This window comes from Gossypium hirsutum, chromosome A09, assembly GCF_007990345.1.
Source record: "Gossypium hirsutum isolate 1008001.06 chromosome A09, Gossypium_hirsutum_v2.1, whole genome shotgun sequence".
Taxonomy (NCBI): domain Eukaryota; kingdom Viridiplantae; phylum Streptophyta; class Magnoliopsida; order Malvales; family Malvaceae; genus Gossypium; species Gossypium hirsutum.
The window spans coordinates 52,399,184-52,419,452 of record NC_053432.1 but is presented as its reverse complement, the minus strand read 5'-3'; the positions used below and the strand labels follow the sequence as shown (position 1 = coordinate 52,419,452).

Sequence of the window (20,269 nt, the reverse complement as noted above, 5' to 3'; positions counted from 1 at the left end):
TGGTCGAGGTTGTGAAGCATCAGGCAGAGGTACTATAAACACTGAGGTGAGACAGCCAGCCTTGGTCTATACTACTTCTCGCCAAGAGGATGGGGATGCCCCTGACGTCATAACTGGTACGTTCTTGATTTATAATTTACCATACACTACTTTAATTAATATTGGGTTTACACACTCCTATGCTGCATGCACTATATTCGAGACATTGGGTATTCAGTCTAAAAATACAGTTAGTGAAATGATTGTGTTGAGTCCACTGGGACAATCGATTGGGGTGAGTAAGTTGTTTAGAGATGTGCCCTTCGAAGTCCAAGGGGTAGCCTTTTTGGCAAATTTGATGGAACTGCTATTTGGGGAATTTGATTTATATTGGGCATGGATTGGCGAGTGAAACACCGTGCGAAATTGGACTAAGCGCATGGTGTTGAAGTCTATGGAGGATGAGGAGGTGACGGTGATAGGGAGCGAATAGATTATTTGTCTAATGTGATTTCAGCGTTAAGGGCCGAGAAGCTGGTTCGCAAAGGTTGCAAGGCATTCCTAGCATATGTTAGTATTTCCAATTCTAAAGGTCTTTCTGTGGGAGATGTCAGAACTGTCAAAGAGTTTTTGGATGTATTTCCTCAAGAGCTTCTGGGATTGCCTCTAGATCGTGAGGTTGAATTTGGTATTGAACTCCAACCTGGAACAGCTCTAGTGTCCATTGCCCATTATAGGATGGCACCGAAAGAGCTAGTGAAGCTAAATGCTCAAATCCAAGAGCTATTGGATTGAGGATTTATTCCAGTGGGTATGTCTTCGTGGAGAGCACCAGTGTTGTTTGTGAAGAAGAAGGATGGATCCATGCGCATGTGTATTGATTATCGTCAATTGAACAAGCTGACTATCAAGAATAAGTACCCTTTACCGAGGATAGATGATATGTTTGACCAGCTGTGAGGAGCTACAGTTTTCTCTAATATATATCTTCATTCTGGGTATCATCAGCTAAAGTTTAAGATGGCTGACATGTATAAGACTGCGTGTAGAACTCGTTATGGTCATTACTAGTTCTTGGTGATGCCGTTTGGGTTGACGAATACACTAACGGCTTTCATGGATCTAATGAACCGAGGATTCTAGTCTTATTTGGATCAATTCGTAGTTGTGTTTATAGATGACATCTTGGTGTATTCAAGAACCGAGAAGGAGCATGATGCACATCTTTGTATTTTTTTGCAAGTTCTGAGGGAAAAGCAGCTTTATGCAAAGTTCAGCAAGTGTGAAGTCTGGCTGCGGGAAGTGACATTTCTGGGACATGTAGTGTTGGTAAAGGGAATTAGGATGGATCCTCAGAACATTGAAGCTGTAGTGGATTGGAAACCAACGAAGACGATATCTGAGATTCGAAGCTTTCTGGGTCTGGTTGGGTATTACAGACGTTTTGTTGAAGGATTTTCATTGATTTCTGCACCTCTGACTAAGTTACCACGTAGAGGGGTATCATTTAATTGGAGTGATAAGCAACAAGAGAGTTTTGAGAAACTAAAGGATGTTTTGACTAAGGCCCCTATGTTGATATAGCCAGAGTCTGGGAAGGAATTTACTGTTTATAGTGATGCATCGCACATTGGCTTGGGTTGTGTGTTGATGCAAGAGGGTAAGGTGGTTGCTTATGTGTCTTATTATCTCAAGCCTCACGAGACAAATTACCCCACTCATGACTTGGAATTAGCTGCGGTGGTATTCGCACTGAAGATTTGGAGACATTACTATACGGTGAAAAGGTGATTATTTACACAGATCATAAAAGCCTCAAATATCTTCTCACTCAAAAGGAGTTGAATCTTAGGCAGAGAAGGTGGATAGAGTTGCTTAAGGACTACAATTGTTCAATTGAGTATCACCCTGGTAAAGCTAATGTGGTAGCTGACGTACTAAGTCCTAGGGTTGTACCTGATTTGAGAGCAATGTTTGCTCGTCTCAGCCTGTTCGATGATGGTAGCTTGTTAGCTGAACTGTAAGTGAGACCGACTTGGATTGATCAAATTAAGTAGAAACAGATGCTAGAGGAGTTGCTAGCTTCTCATTTTTGACAAGTTGAGAATGGTGAGACCACGAATTTTGGGCTAAATGAGAAAGGAGTATTATGCTTCCGTGGATGAGTATGTATACCGAGGGATTCTGATTTGAGGTAGTCTATACTAAAAGAGGAGCATAGTAGTCCATATGCTATGCATCCTGGAGGAAACAAGTTATATCGAGATCTTCGTAAGCTGTACTGGTGGCCAGGGTTGAAACGCGAAGTTATTGAGTATATGAGTAAGTGCCTGACATGCCAACAAATTAAAGCTGAGCATCAATTACCTTCTGGGTTACTACAACCAGTTAAAATTCCATTCTGGAAGTGGGAGAGGGTAACCATGGATTTTGTAAGTGGGCTACCCTTAATGCCGACTAGGAAGGATTCGACATTGGTGATTGTGGACCGATTGAATAAATCTACCCATTTTATACCTGTCCGTACAGATTATTCGTTACAGAAATTGCCCAAGTTGTATGTGGCAGAAATTGTGAGACTGCATGGTGTACTGGTTTCTATCATATCTGACAGAGATCCTAGATTTACATCTCGATTCTGGAAAAAGTTACACTAGGCTTTGGGTACAAAGCTAGATTTTAATACTGCGTTCCACCCTCAAACGGATAGGCAGTCAGAGAGGATGATTCAGATACTGGAAGACATGTTAAGAGGTTGTATAATTGATTTCAGAGGTAGTTGGGAGGATTATTTGTCGTTGGCAGAGTTTACTTATAACAACAGCTACAGCCTAGTATTCAAATGGCACCGTTCGAGGCGTTTTATGGTCGTAGGTGTCATACTCCTACCTGTTGGACTGAGTTGGGTGAGGGGCTAGTTCTGGCGTCAAAATTAATTTCTGATACAAAAGATAAGGTGAAACTGATTCGAGACTAGTTAAAAGAAGCATCTGATAGGCAGAAGTCTTATGCAAACTTGAAGCGTAAAGAGATCAAGTACGCTGGCGGGGATTATGTCTTTCTCAAGGTCTCATCATGGAAGAAAATTTTGAGGTTTGGGTGGAAAGCCAAGCTTAGCCCTAGGTTTATTAGACCTTACCGAATGCTTAGGCAGGTGGGACTAGTCGCGTATCAACTTGAGTTGCCTCCAGATTTGGATAGGAGTCATGACGTGTTTCATGTTTCAATGCTGAGGCGATACCGTTCTGATCCCTCGCACATTGTATTAGTTGAGGAAATCGAAGTTGGACCTGATTTGACTATCGAAGAGGAACCGGTGCAGATATTGGATCGTGATGTTAAGGTATTAAGAAAGAAATCTATTCCACTGGTCAAAGTGCTTTGGAGTAATCACGGTTCAGAGGAAGCCACGTGGGAGCATGAGGAGGCGATGCAGTAGCAATACCCACACTTATTCTAAACAGGTAAATTTCGAGGCTAAAATTTCTTAAAGGGGGCTAGAGTTGTAACGCCCTAAATTCGGGCCTAGAAATATTGGGCCTTGAGTATGGGTCCGTAGGGAGGTTGTATATAAGTAGTTAATTGTGCAAGGAAATGATACAACTATGTCCCGGCTAAGTCCCGAAGGCATGGTGCTAGTGACCATATCCGGGCTAAGTCCCGAAGGCAGTTGTGCTATTGACTATATCCGGGCTAAGTCCCGAAGGCGTTTGTGCGAGTTGTTATATCCGGGCTAAGTCCCGAAGCTTTTGTGCTGTGACTATATCCGGGCTAAGACCCGAAGGCATTTGTGCGAGTTGCTATATCCGGCTAAATCCCGAAGGTACTTGGGTTTGGAAATGAGCGATCTTGCTATAATAATTTCAATTAATACGCTCATAAAATCCAAACGATAAGGTATGTTTCGTATATGCATCGGAAAAGTTAATTCCTTTTTAGATTGTATGCGCTCTATTGATTAACAACTTCCGGCCTTTAGTTAGGTTTGATCCCCTGTGTATGAATATACTGGTTGAGGGCTTAAGTAAGTATGATTTTGGGAATATGCGTATATGCAACTATTCATTTAGTCATATGAACGCTATACTTTAGTCGTAAATAATTTCATTACTTGAACTTACTAAGCATCAAAATGCTTACTCTGTTACTTTGATTCTCTGTTTTATAGATTTTGTTCGTCAGCTATCGGACTCGGGAATGTCAAAGTCGAAGTCATCCACACTATCTAAGCCACTTTTTGGTACTCTTTTAGTTCAATTTTGAAAATGGCATGTATAGGGCTGACCCTTGTTGTTAATTAAGTACCCTTTGGTAATGTGTATTCGTATAGCCATGCGAAAATGGCTCGTATATTTCGAAGTATAACATTATGGTCTTGTGATATGGTTATTAAGTAGTGTGGAAATGTTTGGTAATGACTAGCCATTGGAATGACCAATCATGGTCCTATTGGTGCTACGTACATCATGGCTAATTGGGATTACCCTTGATAATAATGTATGTCTATTTGCTATTTGATTCATGGAAAATTATGAAATAGGTAAAATTTACCTTAAAATAGATGCTGACAGCAGCAGTGATGTAAGTTGGAAAAATCACTAAAAATAGTAGGAATGGAATTAAATAGTGAATAAATTATGTAATCGAATCTTGATGAGTCTATTTTCATATGAAAGAAACGAAATGATCATATGAGCCGCATTTTATGAGATGTTTAAGTTTTTGTGAAACAGGGCCAGAGCGTTTTCTGGATCCCCTGTTCTGATTTTGAAAATTTACCAAAAATGAACCAGAGATAATTAGAAGTCATGCTTTATATGTATAGATTCCATTTTGAGTCTAGTTTCATTAGAAACAAATGGCGTAAGTATTGAAGGTCTGTACAGGGAGATATCTAAGTCGTAATGCATGAAGGTCAGAGTAGTCAAACCCTGAAACAGGGGAGACTTTAACTAATAAACTGTACTAATTGGCTCGACCAAAAATTCTAGAAAAATAATTTGTAGATGGAAACATAAGTCTAGTTTCAGGAAAAATTTACGGAATCGGTTTTCGAGTATTGGAACTCGAGATATGATTTTTAAAGTAATTGTGATGCAGTTAGCTAGCTTGTCTAGTAATTTTAAAATGAATTGTGTAAGTAAATGAATTAAGTCCGTTAACACCTCGTGTTCGACTCCGACAACGGTCTCGGGTATGAGGCGTTACAATTTTATTGGTATCAGAGCTACGGTTTAGTCGATTCTAGGACTACCGTAATACGTTCGGGTTTAGCTATACATGCCATTATGTGTTTATTGATAGTGTGGTGATTTCTGACAGTTAAAAAATGTGTTTACTTATAGTAATGGATCTCGATCCCAACCGAGCGGTAGCTGATGATATTGAGAGTGTAGCGCCTGCTCCCGCGCAAGGGACAGCGCCGGCGGACTCTTAACCTATTGCTAGTAATCAGAATGATGAAGCTAGACAGGCTTTTTATAGCGTAATGAATGAGTGGTTCAATCAGTACATTCGAACTAATACGGCTGTTCCACAACCCCCATTCCCGACCAATACAACCCTTGCACCTGCGATACCTCCAGTAACTGACCAGATAAGGTTAAATAAGCCCCCAGTTGACAGAATCCAAAAACATGGGGCTACTGAATTTAAGGCTACAGACAGTGATGATGCCGAGCAAGCTAAATTTTGGTTGGACAAAACTATTCGGGTACTTGATGAACTATCTTGCACACTCGATGAATGCCTTAAGTGTACTATCTCCTTGCTACGAGATTCTGCCTATTATTGATGGAATACGTTGATTTCTGTTGTGCCCAGAGAGCAAGTAACTTGAGAGTTTTTCCAAACCGAGTTTCGAAAAAAGAATATCAGCCAGAGATTCATTGATCAAAAACGGAAAGAATTTCTTGAACTTAAACAAGGTTCCATGTCGGTTACTGATTATGAACGAAAGTTTGTAAGGCTTAGCCGGTACGCTTGAGAATGCATTTCCTCAAAAGCCGTAATGTGCAAACATTTTGAAGATCGACTGAACGAAGATATAAAACTGTGTGTTGGCATTTTAGAAATCAGAGAATTTGTGGTACTTGTCGAGCGAGCTTGCAAAGCCGAAGAGCTCAGTAAGGAGAAAAGAAAAGCTGATATGGGAGCAAAGGAGTTTCGTAAGAGATCTTCGGGGAAGCCCTTTCAACAGTCATCGAATAAATTTAGAGATGATTTAGGCCGATCTAAAGACACTTCAGGCTTTTCTAGACGGGATCGTGATCGACCCCCTGTGAGTACACGAGTCACTTCGGTTGCCACTGTTAGAAATGATTGTCGGGACAGGACAGAGTGCCAGTATTATGGTAAATGGCATTCAGGGAGTTGTAGATTCCATGACCGCTCCTGTTATAAGTGTGGATCAGCTGACCACTTTATTAAAGATTGCCCGAGATTATCTGAACATAATGTAAATCAGAGTGGGAAACTGAGTGCTACTACTGCTCGAGGTAGACTATCTAAAAATACGGGGAATGCTAGTGGCGGTCAGAGAGGATCTAGAGATGTTACTACCAGATCTGAGGCTCTTGCTCCTGCTAGAGCTTATGCTATACGTGCAAGCGAGGATGCTTCTTCGCCAGATGTTATTACTGGTACTTTCACTCTCTTTGATACTAATGTGATTGCGTTGATTGACCCTGGTTCTACTCATTCTTATATATGTGAGACTTTAGTATCCAGTAAGACTTTACCTGTTGAGTCTACTGAGTTCATTATTAGAGTGTCGAATCCCTTGGGTCATTATGTGCTTGTTGATAAGGTGTGTAAGAAATGTCCCTTAGTAATTCGAGGTTCCTGTTTTCTGGTGGACTTGATGCTTTTACCGTTTGATGAATTTGATGTTATTCTCGGTTTGGATTGGTTAACTGTGCATGATGCGGTTGTGAATTGCAAAAGCAAGACTATTGATTTGAAGTGTACAAATAATGAGATAATCCGAGTTGAGTCTACTGTCTTGAATGGATTGCCAACAATAATATCCTCGATGTTAGCTCAAAAATATGTGAGAAAGGGGTGTGAAGCATATCTTGCATACGTACTTGATAAAGAAGAATCAGGAAAGAAACTTGAGTCGGTACCAGTGGTTTGTGATATCCGGATGTTTTTCTCGAAGAATTACCAGGGTTACCAGCTGTTCGGGAGGTAGAGTTTGGCATCAAACTTGTACCTGGGACTACACCGATTTCGATAGCTCCGTATCGTATGGCACCAAAGGAATTAAAGGAATTGAAAGCTCAGTTGCAAGAGTTGACGGATAGAGGTTTCGCTCGACCAAGTTTCTCACCTTGGGGTGCACCAGTATTGTTTGTGAAAAAGAAGGACGGAACCATGAGGTTGTGCATCGACTATCGTCAGCTGAATAAAGTGACAATAAAGAATAAATATCCATTACCGCGTATTGATGATTTGTTTGATCAACTAAAGGAAGCCTCAATATTTTCAAAGATAGATTTGAGATCGAGCTATTATCAGTTGCGAATTCGGGATTCGTATATACCCAAAACTACTTTCAGAACGAGATACGGTCACTACGAGTTCTTAGTGATGCCGTTTGGGCTCACTAATGCCCCTGCGATATTTATGGATTTGATGAATCGGATCTTCAGACCGTTTTTGGATCAGTTTGTAGTTGTGTTTATCGATGATATTTTGGTCTATTCGAGAAATGAAACCGATCATGCTGAACACCTGGGATTAGTGTTGCAGATTTTACGGGATAAGCAGTTATATGCTAAGTTCAGTAAGTGTGAGTTCTGGTTAAGAGAGGTTAGCTTCTTGGGTCATGTGGTATCTGCATCGGGTATTCGAGTTGATCCGAGCAAAATTTCAGCCATACTTAACTGGAAGCCCCCGAGAAATATTACTGAGGTTCGGAGCTTTTTGGGACTTGCCGGTTACTACAGATGGTTTGTAAAGGGTTTCTCAATGATAGCCACACCAATGACGAAGCTACTTCAGAAAGATGTTAAGTTTGAATGGTCAGAAAAATGTCAGAAAAGTTTCGATCAACTAAAAACTTACTTAACTGAAGCTCCAGTGCTAGTGCAGCCTGAATCAGGCAAAGAGTTTGTCATTTACAGTGACGCATCCTTACTTAGGTTGGGTTGTGTATTGATGCAAGAAGGTCGAGTTGTCGCGTATGCGTCGAGGCAATTGAAGCCACATGAGAAATATTATCCAACCCTTGATCTTGAATTAGCTGCCATCGTATTCGCTTTGAAAATATGGAGACACTACTTATTTGGTGAGAAGTGCCATGTATTTTTGGATCACAAAAGTCTCAAATATTTGATGACTCAAAGAGATTTGAATATGCGACAAAGACGTTGGCTCGAGTTGTTAAAAGATTATAAGCTTGTCATTGACTATCACCCGGGAAAGGCTAATGTGGTTACGGATGCCTTAAGTCGTAAATCACTGTTTGCTTTATGAGCGATAAATGTACATTTGTCGGTTCTATCCGATAATGTGTTAGTAGCAGAAATAAAGGCCAAACTATTGTTGATTCATCAAATTCGTGAAGCTCAGAAAGTCGATGATGAATTAGTTGCAAAACGGGCTGAATGTGTTTCGAATAAGGAATCAGAGTTTCAAATTGATGATGATGATTGTTTGAGGTTCAGAAGTCGTTTGTGTGTTCCAAGAAATTCAGAACTTATTTCGACAATTCTGAACGAAGCTCGTTGTAGCCGAATGTCAATTCACTTGGGGAGTACGAAAATGTACAACGATCTGAGACGTCAGTTTTGGTGGCATGGTATGAAATGAGACATTTCTGATTTTGTTTCGAAGTGTTTAATATGTCAACAAGTGAAAGCGGAACATCAAGTGCCTACAGGTTTACTTCAGCCGATCATGATACCTGAATGGAAATGGGATCGAGTCACGATGGATTTTGTATCTGGGTTGCCATTGTCGGCAAGTAAGAAAGACGCGGATTTAAAACGAAGAGATATTGAGTATCAGGTGGGAGACAAAGTGTTTCTTAAAGTTTCACCTTCGAAAAAGATACTCAGATTTGGCTGTAAGGGCAAACTGAGTCCGATGTTCATAGGGCCGTATGAAATATTCGAACGAGTTGGTCCAGTGGCATATAGATTGATTTACCCCCTGATCTCGAAAAGATTCACAACATTTTTCATGTTTCGATGCTTCGACGTTACAGATCTGATCCTTCGCACATAATTAATCCCTCCGAGGTCGAAATTCAATCTGATATGAGTTATGAAGAAGAACCGATTCGTATCCTAGCTCGTGAAGTGAAAGAGTTGCGAAACAAAAAGGTTCCGTTAGTAAAGCTGTTATGGCTCAAACATGGGATCAAAGAAGCTACTTGGGAAACCGAGAACTCTATGAAAGAATGATACCCAAACCTATTTACCGGTAAGATTTTCGGGGACAAAAATTTCTATGTGGGGGAGAGTTGTGACAGCCCTAAATTGACCCTAGTCGAAAAGTGGTTTCGGGACCGCTAAACTGAGTCACCAAAGTATTTGAATATGATATTTATTGTCTAAAATATGTGAATATGAATGTGTGAAAGTTTTAAGCTTCAATTTAGTCGATTGCCTGTGAATTTAGTTAATAGGACTTATGTGTGACACTTCTGAAATGTGATAGGTTTGCATGTCAAATTTCCATTTATAATAAGTAGTGGCCAGTCATGGTATGGGTTATTGATGATAATATGTATTTTTCTATTAACACTTTTAGTTTACAAAATAAAATAATGAATTTAGAATAATAAAACATGAGGTGAGTGGGAGGAGAAACCAAAGTCGTTTCATCCTTGTTCCTCCTTTGCCGTGACTTGAGGGTGGGAGAAGAAAAGAATTCTCTTATTTCATGTTCAGCTTGGTTGATGTTTAGGAAGAGGTAAGTACTTTGAAATCCTTGAAAATTTATGTATAAATAAGGTGATTAGTACAAGTTCTATTCATTCCATGGATTAAGTTTTGGTTGTTTGGAGGTTTGATATTCGGCCAAGTAGTTTGAAGCTCTTAGTACATATATTTCTTTTCTTTTCTTGAAGGTTGAAATTGGTTTGTTCATAGGGAGGTGCCGAATGTGACCATTGAAGGGTCTAAATGAACAATATGTGTGGCTCGGGTTTATAACATTCGGTCAAGGAATTTTGTGTGCTAGCAAGTTTGGTTCAATATATAGATGTAAATCACCTTGTAATTGATAATTTGAAGAGTAGGAAATAGCAAATTTAAAATGATGTTGGGTAATGTATGTGTTTTGAATTGATGGAATGGAGAGTGATTTGGTAATAATCTGCTAGGGGACAGCAGCAGTAGGGTGATTTTGGAAAATCGCCATAATTTGTAGGAGTTTAGTTAGAAGCTGAATAAATTATGTCATTAAATCTTGAAGAGTCTAGTTTCTTACAAAAGAAACTATAAAAACAAAAGAGTTACCAATCTTGAGATATTTGAAGTATTGTGGGGCTGAGTCAAAATGACTACTAGATTCCCTGTTCTGTTTTTATAAAATCAGTATAAATTGTACAAAAATGGCCCTAAGATAAAATTTATATGCTTAGACTCCTTAATGAGTCTAGTTTCAAATGAAATAAACGATAACATATTTTGAATTCTGTACAATGAGAAATTTGATTCGTAGTAAAGAGTAGTCAGTTTAGTCAAACAGTGAAACAAGGTGAACTTTAAGAAAAATATGGTATTGTTGGGCTAAACTAAAAATTTTGAAAATTTTATGGATAATAGATAAATGAGTCTTCTATCAAAAAAAATTTACGGTAATTGATTTGGAGTTTTGTAGCTCCAGTTATAAAAAACCTTAGTGACTGTTGCTTAGGAAGTCAGCTTATAGGGAAATTGTAAGTATATTGTAAACATTAATGAAAATTTGCTAATGAATTATTTATTGATTTTTATAAAGCTTACTATAATCTATATGTGTGAAAGTCGAGTCCATATGTATTATATTCTGAAAGTAATACTTGAATAGTCGATTAATGACTAGTTAAAATTTGTTGAACTTAAGCTCAAGAGCATAGGGGGCAATTTCAGATAAGGGAAAAGAGAAAGTAACCGAGTAGCCACTCCGCAACTGTACCAAATATCTGAGGTAAGTCTTCGAGTAATGAAACTTAGTTTATGATTTGATTAAGTCATGACATATAAGCATAATGAATAAACGGAGATATAATGATTCCACTTGAATTATATATTGAGGTGATTAGTTTATACTTATGACGGGTAGCTGAATGTGTATAGAGATCATGTTAGAAAGCCACTCGAAATCATGCTCTTTGTATGTGGCTATTGAGCCGAAATTGGTAAGGTTTGATAAGTGTCTTGTGTTTGAGCTTTAGTAATGAAAATGAAATATGGATGTGTCATGATTTATCGATATATGTGCATGATTATTCGGATGTTATCCGGGCTAAGTCCCGAAGGCATGGTGCTAGTGACCATATCCGGGCTAAGTCCCGAAGGTAGTTGTGCTATTGACTATATCCGGGCTAAGTCCCGAAGGCGTTTGTGCGAGTTGCTATATTCGGGCTAAGTCCCGAAGGCTTTTGTGCTAGTGACTATATCCGGGCTAAGACCCGAAGGCATTTGTGCGAGTTGCTATATCCAGCTAAATCCCGAAGGTACTTGGGTTTGGAAAAGAGCGATCTTGCTATAATAATTTCAATTAATACGCTCATAAAATCCAAACGATAAGGTATGTTTCGTATATGCATCGGAAAAGTTAATTCCTTTTTAGATTGTATGCGCTCTATTGATTAACAACTTCCTGCCTTTAGTTAGGTTTGATCCCCTGTGTATGAATATACCGGTTGAGGTGTGAAGTAAGTATGATTTTGGGAATATGCATATATGCAACTATTCATTTAGTCATATGAATGCTATACTTTAGTCGTAAATAATTTCATTACTTGAACTTACTAAGCATCAAAATGCTTACTCTGTTACTTTGATTCTCTGTTTTATAGATTTTGTTCGTCAGCTATCGGACTCGGGAGTGTCAAAGTCGAAGTCATCCACACTATCTAAGCCACTTTTTTGTACTCTTTTAGTTCAATTTTGAAAATGGCATGTATAGGGCTGACCCTTGTTGTTAATTAAGTACCCTTTGGTAATGTGTATTCGTATAGCCATGTGAAAATGGCTCGTATATTTCGAAGTATAACATTATGATCTTGTGATATGGTTATTAAGTGGTGTGGAAATGTTTGGTAATGACTAGCCATTGGAATGGCCAATCATGGTCCTATTGGTGCTACATACGTCATGGCTAATCGGGATTACCCTTGATAATAATGTATGTCTATTTGCTATTTGATTCATGGAAAATTATGAAATAGGTAAAATTTACCTTAAAATAGATGCTAACAGCAGCAGTGATGTAAGTTGGAAAAATTACTAAAAATAGTAGGAATGTAATTAAATAGTGAATAAATTATGTAATCGAATATTGATGAGTCTATTTTCATATGAAAGAAACGAAACGACTATATGAGCCGTATTTTATGAGATGTTTAAGTTTTCGTGAAACAGGGCCAGAGCGTTTTCTGGATCCCCTATTCTGATTTTGAAAATTTACCATAAATCAACCAGACACAATTAGAAGTCATACTTTATATTTGTAGATTCCTTTTTGAGTCTAGTTTTAGTAGAAACAAACGGCATAAGTATTGAAGTTCTGTACAGGGAAATATCTAAGTCGTAATGCATGAAGGTCAGAGTAGTCGAACCCTGAAACGGGGGAGACTTTAACTAATAAACTGTACTAATTGGCTCAACCAAAAATTCTAGAAAACAATTTTTAGATGTAAATATGAGTCTAGTTTCAGGAAAAATTTACGGAATCAGTTTTCGAGTTTTGGAACTCGAGATATGATTTTTGAAGTTACTATGATGCAGTTAGCCAGCTTGTCTGGAAATTTTAAAATGAACTGTGTAAGTAAATGAATTAAGTCCGTTAACACCTCGTGTTCGACTCCGGCAATGGTCTCGGGTACAGGGCGTTACACCCCATCAGATTTGCTTGTGTTTTAAGACAGTACCTTAAGCAAAGTGAAGTGATTAATGATGGGAAAGAAGCAATTCCTGCCTCCTTTTTAGCACAATCATTATTTTCCTTGATGATAATTTTCCCAACATTGGTGGAAGTTTTTGTCAAGATTGCATATAACAAGAGCATCCTTTCTATCGAGATGGTGAAACTATATGAGATAAGCATAAAACTGTAGCGAACAAAATAAAACCACACATTTCCTATTGGTTTTAGGTATTCCCTTCGGTAAGAATGGCTCCCATACTTTCTTATAATCCATTGGGATCCCAGATTTTTCACAACATTAAGCACTTGTTGAAGAAAATCCCAATTAATATGGTTCATCATAGGGTAGTACTCATCTTTTTCAACATCAGGTAAGTTAAACAAATCATTGATGGACTTAGAAGTAAGAGGTACCTTTTTCTTTCGAACGATGACTTCAGTAGTATCTTGTGTCGTCAAACTTGCATAGAATTCTTGAACTAGTTCATCATCGGGAACTGAAGGGGCATCACAAAATCGTTCCCACTTGAGAACATTGATTATCTTTTTCATTGGCACAGGAACAACCATCAAATCATTACTCTTAAAGTTAAAGCCTTTTTCCAGTATCATAGGTTGATGCTTGAAAATTGAATCAAATCTCTCTTTCACTTCTTCATCAATCAAAATCAGGTTTTCAGGAGTAGTCTTTGATAATCTAGTTCTTTTGTGAGACATGGTATCCTTTCCCGAAAATTCGGCAAAGTTTTTGCTTACTAGGATGAAGAGAAACTGGCAAGTGGGTAGAACTTGCTACGAAAAAAATTGTGTGGTGTGGTGGCAATGACAGCGTGTGATAGAAACAGCGGTGTACAACGGAGACAACAACGATGTGAGGCAGCAAAGTTGGCACTTCGGCAATCTTCTTACGGCGGCAATAGGTGATTTTGGCAAAAGGGAAGAGATTTAGGGTTTCTTTCGAGATTTGAGGTTGACAGCATAAAAGGGAGATTTAAGGATTTTTAGGGTGTAAGCAAATTCCTTTGAGCAATATGAAAAATATTAGAATGAAGAGAGGTTTATATAGGAAAAATTAGGGCAACATGTAGCAAAAATTTAGCTACATTAGGGTTACTTGGGCGGAAAGCAATATGAGTGGTGGCAAGGTATGGATTTTTCCCTCATTTTTTGCTATCTTGGGCCTCAAACTCAAATTGTCTTGTCTCAAGAAAAAAACTAATTAGTACTTGGGCCAAATTTGACCCCCTTTTAAAATTTAAACAAAACAAATGAAACTTAAAAATTTTAAATCTTAATTAGAAAATTTATTCTTAACAAATTACATTAAATTAATTCCCAGGAAAGGTTGGAGGGGTCACAGCGGTCCCGCTTAAGTTCCAATCTCCTTAGACAGAATTAATTAAATGTAATAAGCTAAGAAAATAAGTTCTAATTATTTATTTATTTACAAAATGAGTTCATCAAAAATCAAGGGTCTGTTAATTTGAACGAGGATCCAACTCGCTCAACTTCACTATCCAAGTAATGCTTGAGATGTTGACCATTAACTTTAAATGTACCTCTATAATTGTCGTATAATTCAATAGCTCCATAAGGATAAACTCGGTATATGGTATAAGGTCCTTTCCATCGAGATTTAAGCTTCCTAGGAAATAACTTTAACCTTGAATTAAACAATAAAACCTTTTGACCTTCTTTAAACTCGCGAGTTTGCATATGACTATGATGCCATCTCTTTGATCTTTCTTTACACATTTTGGTATTCTCATGAGAAAACAACCTCAACGCTCTAACTCATCTAGTTGTAACATTCTTCTTTCACCAGCTTGCTTAAGATCAAAGTTCATTGCTTCAAAGCCTAGTGAGCTTTATTCTCCAACTCTAATGGCAAATGACATGCTTTTCCAAAGACTAACCGATAAGGAGTCATTCCTAACAGTGTTTTAAATATTTTTCAATAGGCCTATAATGCATCATCGAGCCTTCAAGACCAATCTTTTCTACTACCTTTTGAAAGATACCTTTGATTTCACGGTTCACTCTCTCAACTTGCCCATTGGACTGGGATTGATAGGCAGTAGCAATCTTGTGCTTCACATCATATTTTTCAAGCAACCACATAAGCCATTTGTTCATAAAGTGAGAACCTTCATCACTAATAATAGCTCTTGGTATCCCAAATGTGTAAACACATGTTTATGTAGGAATTGCATGACTACCTTAGTATCACTTGTAGGGTATGCTTGAGCTTCAACACACTTGGATACATAGTCTACAGCAACTAAGATGTATTTGTTCCCATATGATGAAGAAAACGGGCCTAAGAAGTCAATGCCCCATACGTCGAATAATTCAATCTCTAAAATGTTTGTCAAGGGCATCTCATTCCTCCTTGATATATTTTTAGTCCTTTGGCATTTATCACAGTTCTTCACGTAAGCATAAGCATCTTTAAATAGTGTAGGCCAAAAGAAACCTGCTTGCAAAATCTTTGCTGCAGTACATGAACCACCAAAGTGTCCCCCACTTGGAGATGAATGGCAATGATACAAGATCTTAGCAATCTCACTTTCAGCTACACACTTTCTGATTATATTATATGCACGCTGTTTAAACAAAAATAGATCCTCCCAAAAATAATATCGACTATCATGAAGGAACTTTTTCCTTTTTTGGTATGTCATTTCTTGAGGAATTATTCCACATGCAAGAGAATTGGCAAAATCAGCAAACCAAGGTGTTTCATGAATTCGATTTACCTCAAATAAGTGCTCATCTAGGAAATTCTCGTTGATAGGCACACATGATTGAGTTACCTCATCTTGTTCCAACCTCAACAAATGATCAGCTATTTGATTTTTGACACCTTTTCTATCTTGGATCTCAAGGTAAAATTCTTGAAGTAATAGTATCCAATGAATTAGCCTCAGTTTTGCATCTTTCTTCGTGAGTAAGTATTTAATGACCGCATGGTCAGCAAATACTGTAACTTTGGTAGCTATAAGATATGAGCGAAATTTTTCAAAAGCAAAAACTATTGCAAAGAGTTCCTTTTCGATTACCGTATAATTGAGTTGGGCTCCTGTCAAAGTTCTACTTGCATAGTAAATAGGGTGAAACACTTTGTTTCTTCTTTGACCCATCACAGCTCCAACAGCATAATCACTTGCATCCCACATCAACTCAAAAAGTGAGTTCCAATTAGGTGTCACGATTATTGGGGCTGAGATTAACCCTTTTTTTAGATCTTCAAAAGCTTCCAAACATGTTTTTTTGAAATCAAACACTGTATCTTTCTCTAACAACAAACACAACGATTTAGAAATTTTTGAGAAATCTTTGATAAACCTTCAGTAAAAATCGGCATGGCCTAAGAAACTTCTGACTCCTTTCACATTCATTGGGGCCGGTAATCTTTCAATTACTTTCACCTTTTCTTTATCGACTTCGATTCCTCTTTTTGAGATTTTATGTCCTAAGACAATCCTTTCCTTGACCATAAAATGGCATTTTTCCTAGTTAAGTGCAAGATTCGTCTATTCACATCTCTTCAGTACCTTAGCCAAATTACTCAAACATATATCATAAGTGTTACCAAAAATATAAAAATCATCCATGAAAACCTAAACAAAACTTTCAACCATATCAGTGAATATTGCCATCATGCATCGTTGAAAGGTTGCAGGTGCATTGCATAAAACAAAATGCATTTGCCTAAAGACAAACGTACCATATGAAAAAGTAAAGGTTGTTTTATGTTGGTCTTTCGGGGCTACAACTATTTAGTTATATCCCGAATAGCAATCTAAAAAATAATAGAATTCATTACCTGCCTGTTGATCTAACATCTGATCCATAAAAGGCAACGAAAAATGGTCATTCCTAGTGGCTTTGTTCAATTTTCTGTAATCAATACAAATTCTCCAACCAGTAACAGTTCTCGTTGGAATTAACTTGTTACTCTTATTTTCAACAATCATGATTCCACCTTTCTTCGGCACACACTGTACTGGACTTACCCATGAACTATCTAAAATAGGATAGATGATTCCTGCATCTAACCATTTGACCACTTCCTTTCTCACAACTTCTTTCATAATAGGATTGAGTCTCATTTACCCATCAATTCGAGCTCTTTCACCTTCTTCTAAAATAATTTTATGCACGCAAAAAAGAAGGGCTTCTACCTCGAATATCAACTATGGTCTAACCAATTACTTTCTTAAATTTCTTTAGAACAGTAATTAGTTGCTCCTCTTGATCTTTCGTCAATTCTGCTGAAATAATCACAGGCAAAGTAGAACAGTCACCTAAATAAATATATTTCAAATGGGAAGGAAGTACCTTTAGTTCAAGTTTAGGTGGTTCTTCGACTGACAACTTGGGTTACACAAATTCTCTAACTTCCAACTCCAACAGTTCAAACCGTGTGGATTGAATAAAATTTCTTGGATTAGCTTCCATAAAAACCATTTTTTCTTCATATTATTCATCTTCCAAAGGGTTAAGATCTAATGCTTTCTCCAATAGATCTTCTTTAAAATTTCTTTCCATAGAAACCAAGGTTTCTATCTCTTCCATAACTGAATACTCTTCTGCAGGATCAGGAAATTTCATCGCTTTAAGAACGTTAAAGGTTACCTGATCGTCTTGAATTTGCATGGTGAGTTCACCTTTCTGCACATCAATTAATGTTCTTCAGATGGCTAAGAAAGGTCTCCCATGGATGATCAACACTTCCTTATTTGCTTCAAAATCTAAGACAATGAAATCAGCAGGAAAAATAAATTTATCGACTCTTATCAAAACATCCTCAAGCTTTCCCTCTGGATTTGCTAAAAATCGATCTGCTAGCTGAAGTGACACAGTTGTAGGTCTTACTTCACCTATCCCTAACATCTTGAAAATAGACTTAGGCATCAAGTTGATACTTCCTCCTAAATCATACAAAGCTTTGCCAGAGTAAGATTCACCAATGTTACAGGGTATTGTAATGCTTCCTAGGTCTTTCAATTTTGGTGGCAGTTTGTTTTGCAGGAACGCACTGCACTCCTTTATCAAAGCAACAGTCTCATACTCACTAAGTCGGTTCTTCTTGGACAGTATATCCTTCATAAACTTCACATAATTTGGCATTTGTTTTAAAGCCTCCACCAATGGAATATTGATGTGTAATTACTTCAGAACATCCAAAAACTTCTTGAATTGCACCACTTGTTTCTACTTGTGTGGTTGCAAACTTTGTGGATATAGAGATGATGGAACTTTTAGTTGAACGGATAACTTTTCTGAGTAGGTAAATTTGTATCCAAAGAAGATGTTAAAGTATTTGAATTCACTAAGTTAGGATTTTCCTTGTCAGTCTTTGCAGATTTTGATTCCTTTGGTCTAGAAACTTCAACAGCTGGTTGATTCTTCTCAACGGGCTTATCTTCGACATCAATATATCGAGGTTCCAGAATTTTACCACTTCACGATGTCACTGTCTTGATATGTTCTTTACCCAAATTTCTTAGATTCTTGATATCACCCAGCAAGGTTCCTTGCGGTCTATTATGAAGCTCTGTAGCTAACCGACCCATTTGGTTTTCCAAATTTTTTAGTGTGGCTGGTTGGCTTTGGATCAAGGCATTGTTCTTTACCATGTACACTTTCAACAAATTCTCCAAATTGTTTGATGCTTCAGCTTGAGGTGGTTTTGAAGCTTGCTTATTAAACCCTTGAGATTGGTTGGGTCTATACTGCAATAAGTTGTGGTTTAGTCCATTTCCTTGGTTGCTCCAAGAAAAGTTAGGATAATTACGCCATGAAGGATTATAGAAGTTGGAAAAGGGTCCTTGTCCACTCTTATTTTGATATTGGTTCCCCACATAGTACACTGACTCAAGATTTGATGGACAATTCTCAAAAGAATGACCTTCCCCACAGTACACATAGGAAATTACTTCAAATGGACTTGGTGGCTGAGCTACAAAATTATTAGCACTATTAGTGGTAAACTATTTTAACATAGAAGGAATAGATGATACCTGAGCTGTTAACAAAGTGAGGGCATCAACTTTATGAACTATTGCTACACATCTTCTTGAAGCTATTCGATTTGTTGGCCATTCATAATTATTACTCGCGATCCTCTCGATGATCTCATAAGCCTCATTATAAGACTTAAACAATATTGCTCCATTCGCAGAAGCATCTACCATCAACCTTGTTTGTGCTTTGAGTCCATTATAGAATGTCTCCAACTGGATACAACGAGGAATCCCATGATGAGGACACTTACAAAGTAACTCCTTGAATCACTCTCAAGCCTTATACAAAGACTCATCATCCAATTCTTGGAAAGTTGTGATCTCGCTCCTCAACTTAGCGTTTTTGCTAGGCGAGAAATACTTAACCAAAAATCTCTCTACCAATTCTTTCCATGTAGATATGGAACTTGGTGGCAATGAATTGAGCCATGCCCGTGCTCGATCTCGCAATGAGTACGAAAACAACTTCAACTTTAGTGCGTCTTCAGTCACACCGGCTATCTTGAATGAATCACTCACCTCCAAAAACAATCGAAGGTGGAGATGTGGATCTTTTGTGGGCATACCACTGAATTGGCCCACCGTTTGGAGCATTTGAAACATCACTGGTTTCAATTGAAATTGGGTTGCCTTAATATCTGGCCTTCTAATTCCTGGGTTTAACTTACTGAAAAGTGGCATAGCATATTGTCTGATGCATCGATCCCTATCATCGGCAATGATGATATGATTTCGTACATGATTGGCTTCATTACCTTGGTCTTGATTCTGATTTCCAAGGTCTATCTCGACTTGTCTTTGAGCTGTTTGTTCACGTCTTCTTTTTCTAAAAGTTCGCTCAATTTCAGGGTCTATAATGAGTAAATTGATAATTCAATCTATGCTCATAAACACCTGAAAAGAGAATCGAAAAATTAAAAAGAATAAGTTAGTAATGTTAGAAATAAATCAAATTGAAAATAAATAATTTCACGAAAGAAATGACTATGGCAACAGTTAACAATCCTCGACAACAGCGCCAAAAACTTGTAACGCGTAGATTTGTGCAAGTGTACAATTCATTATCAAGTAATAAGTAAGCATCGAGTTATCATCTCCACAGGGATTTCATTTGTGCTAAGTCACTTAATTTGTAAAATTTTATTAACAATTTGGTAAATAAAAACACA

The 20,269-nt window shown here is 37.8% G+C and overlaps 1 protein-coding gene and 1 non-coding gene across 2 annotated transcripts; both read left to right on the top strand.

Annotated features, from left to right (window-relative positions):
- The first annotated feature begins 999 nt into the window (after positions 1 to 999).
- Positions 1,000 to 1,563, top strand: LOC121206004 (uncharacterized mitochondrial protein AtMg00860-like). The gene is made up of 2 exons (XM_041076157.1): positions 1,000 to 1,039; positions 1,157 to 1,563. The coding sequence occupies exons 1-2, from the start codon at positions 1,000 to 1,002 to the stop codon at positions 1,561 to 1,563; spliced, it is 447 nt and encodes a 148-aa protein (XP_040932091.1).
- A 17,766-nt stretch (positions 1,564 to 19,329) lies between these two features.
- LOC121206774 (small nucleolar RNA R71) lies at positions 19,330 to 19,436 on the top strand. Its single transcript, XR_005901946.1, has one exon. It is a non-coding gene; the product is annotated as a small nucleolar RNA R71 (small nucleolar RNA).
- The last annotated feature ends 833 nt before the right edge of the window (positions 19,437 to 20,269 follow it).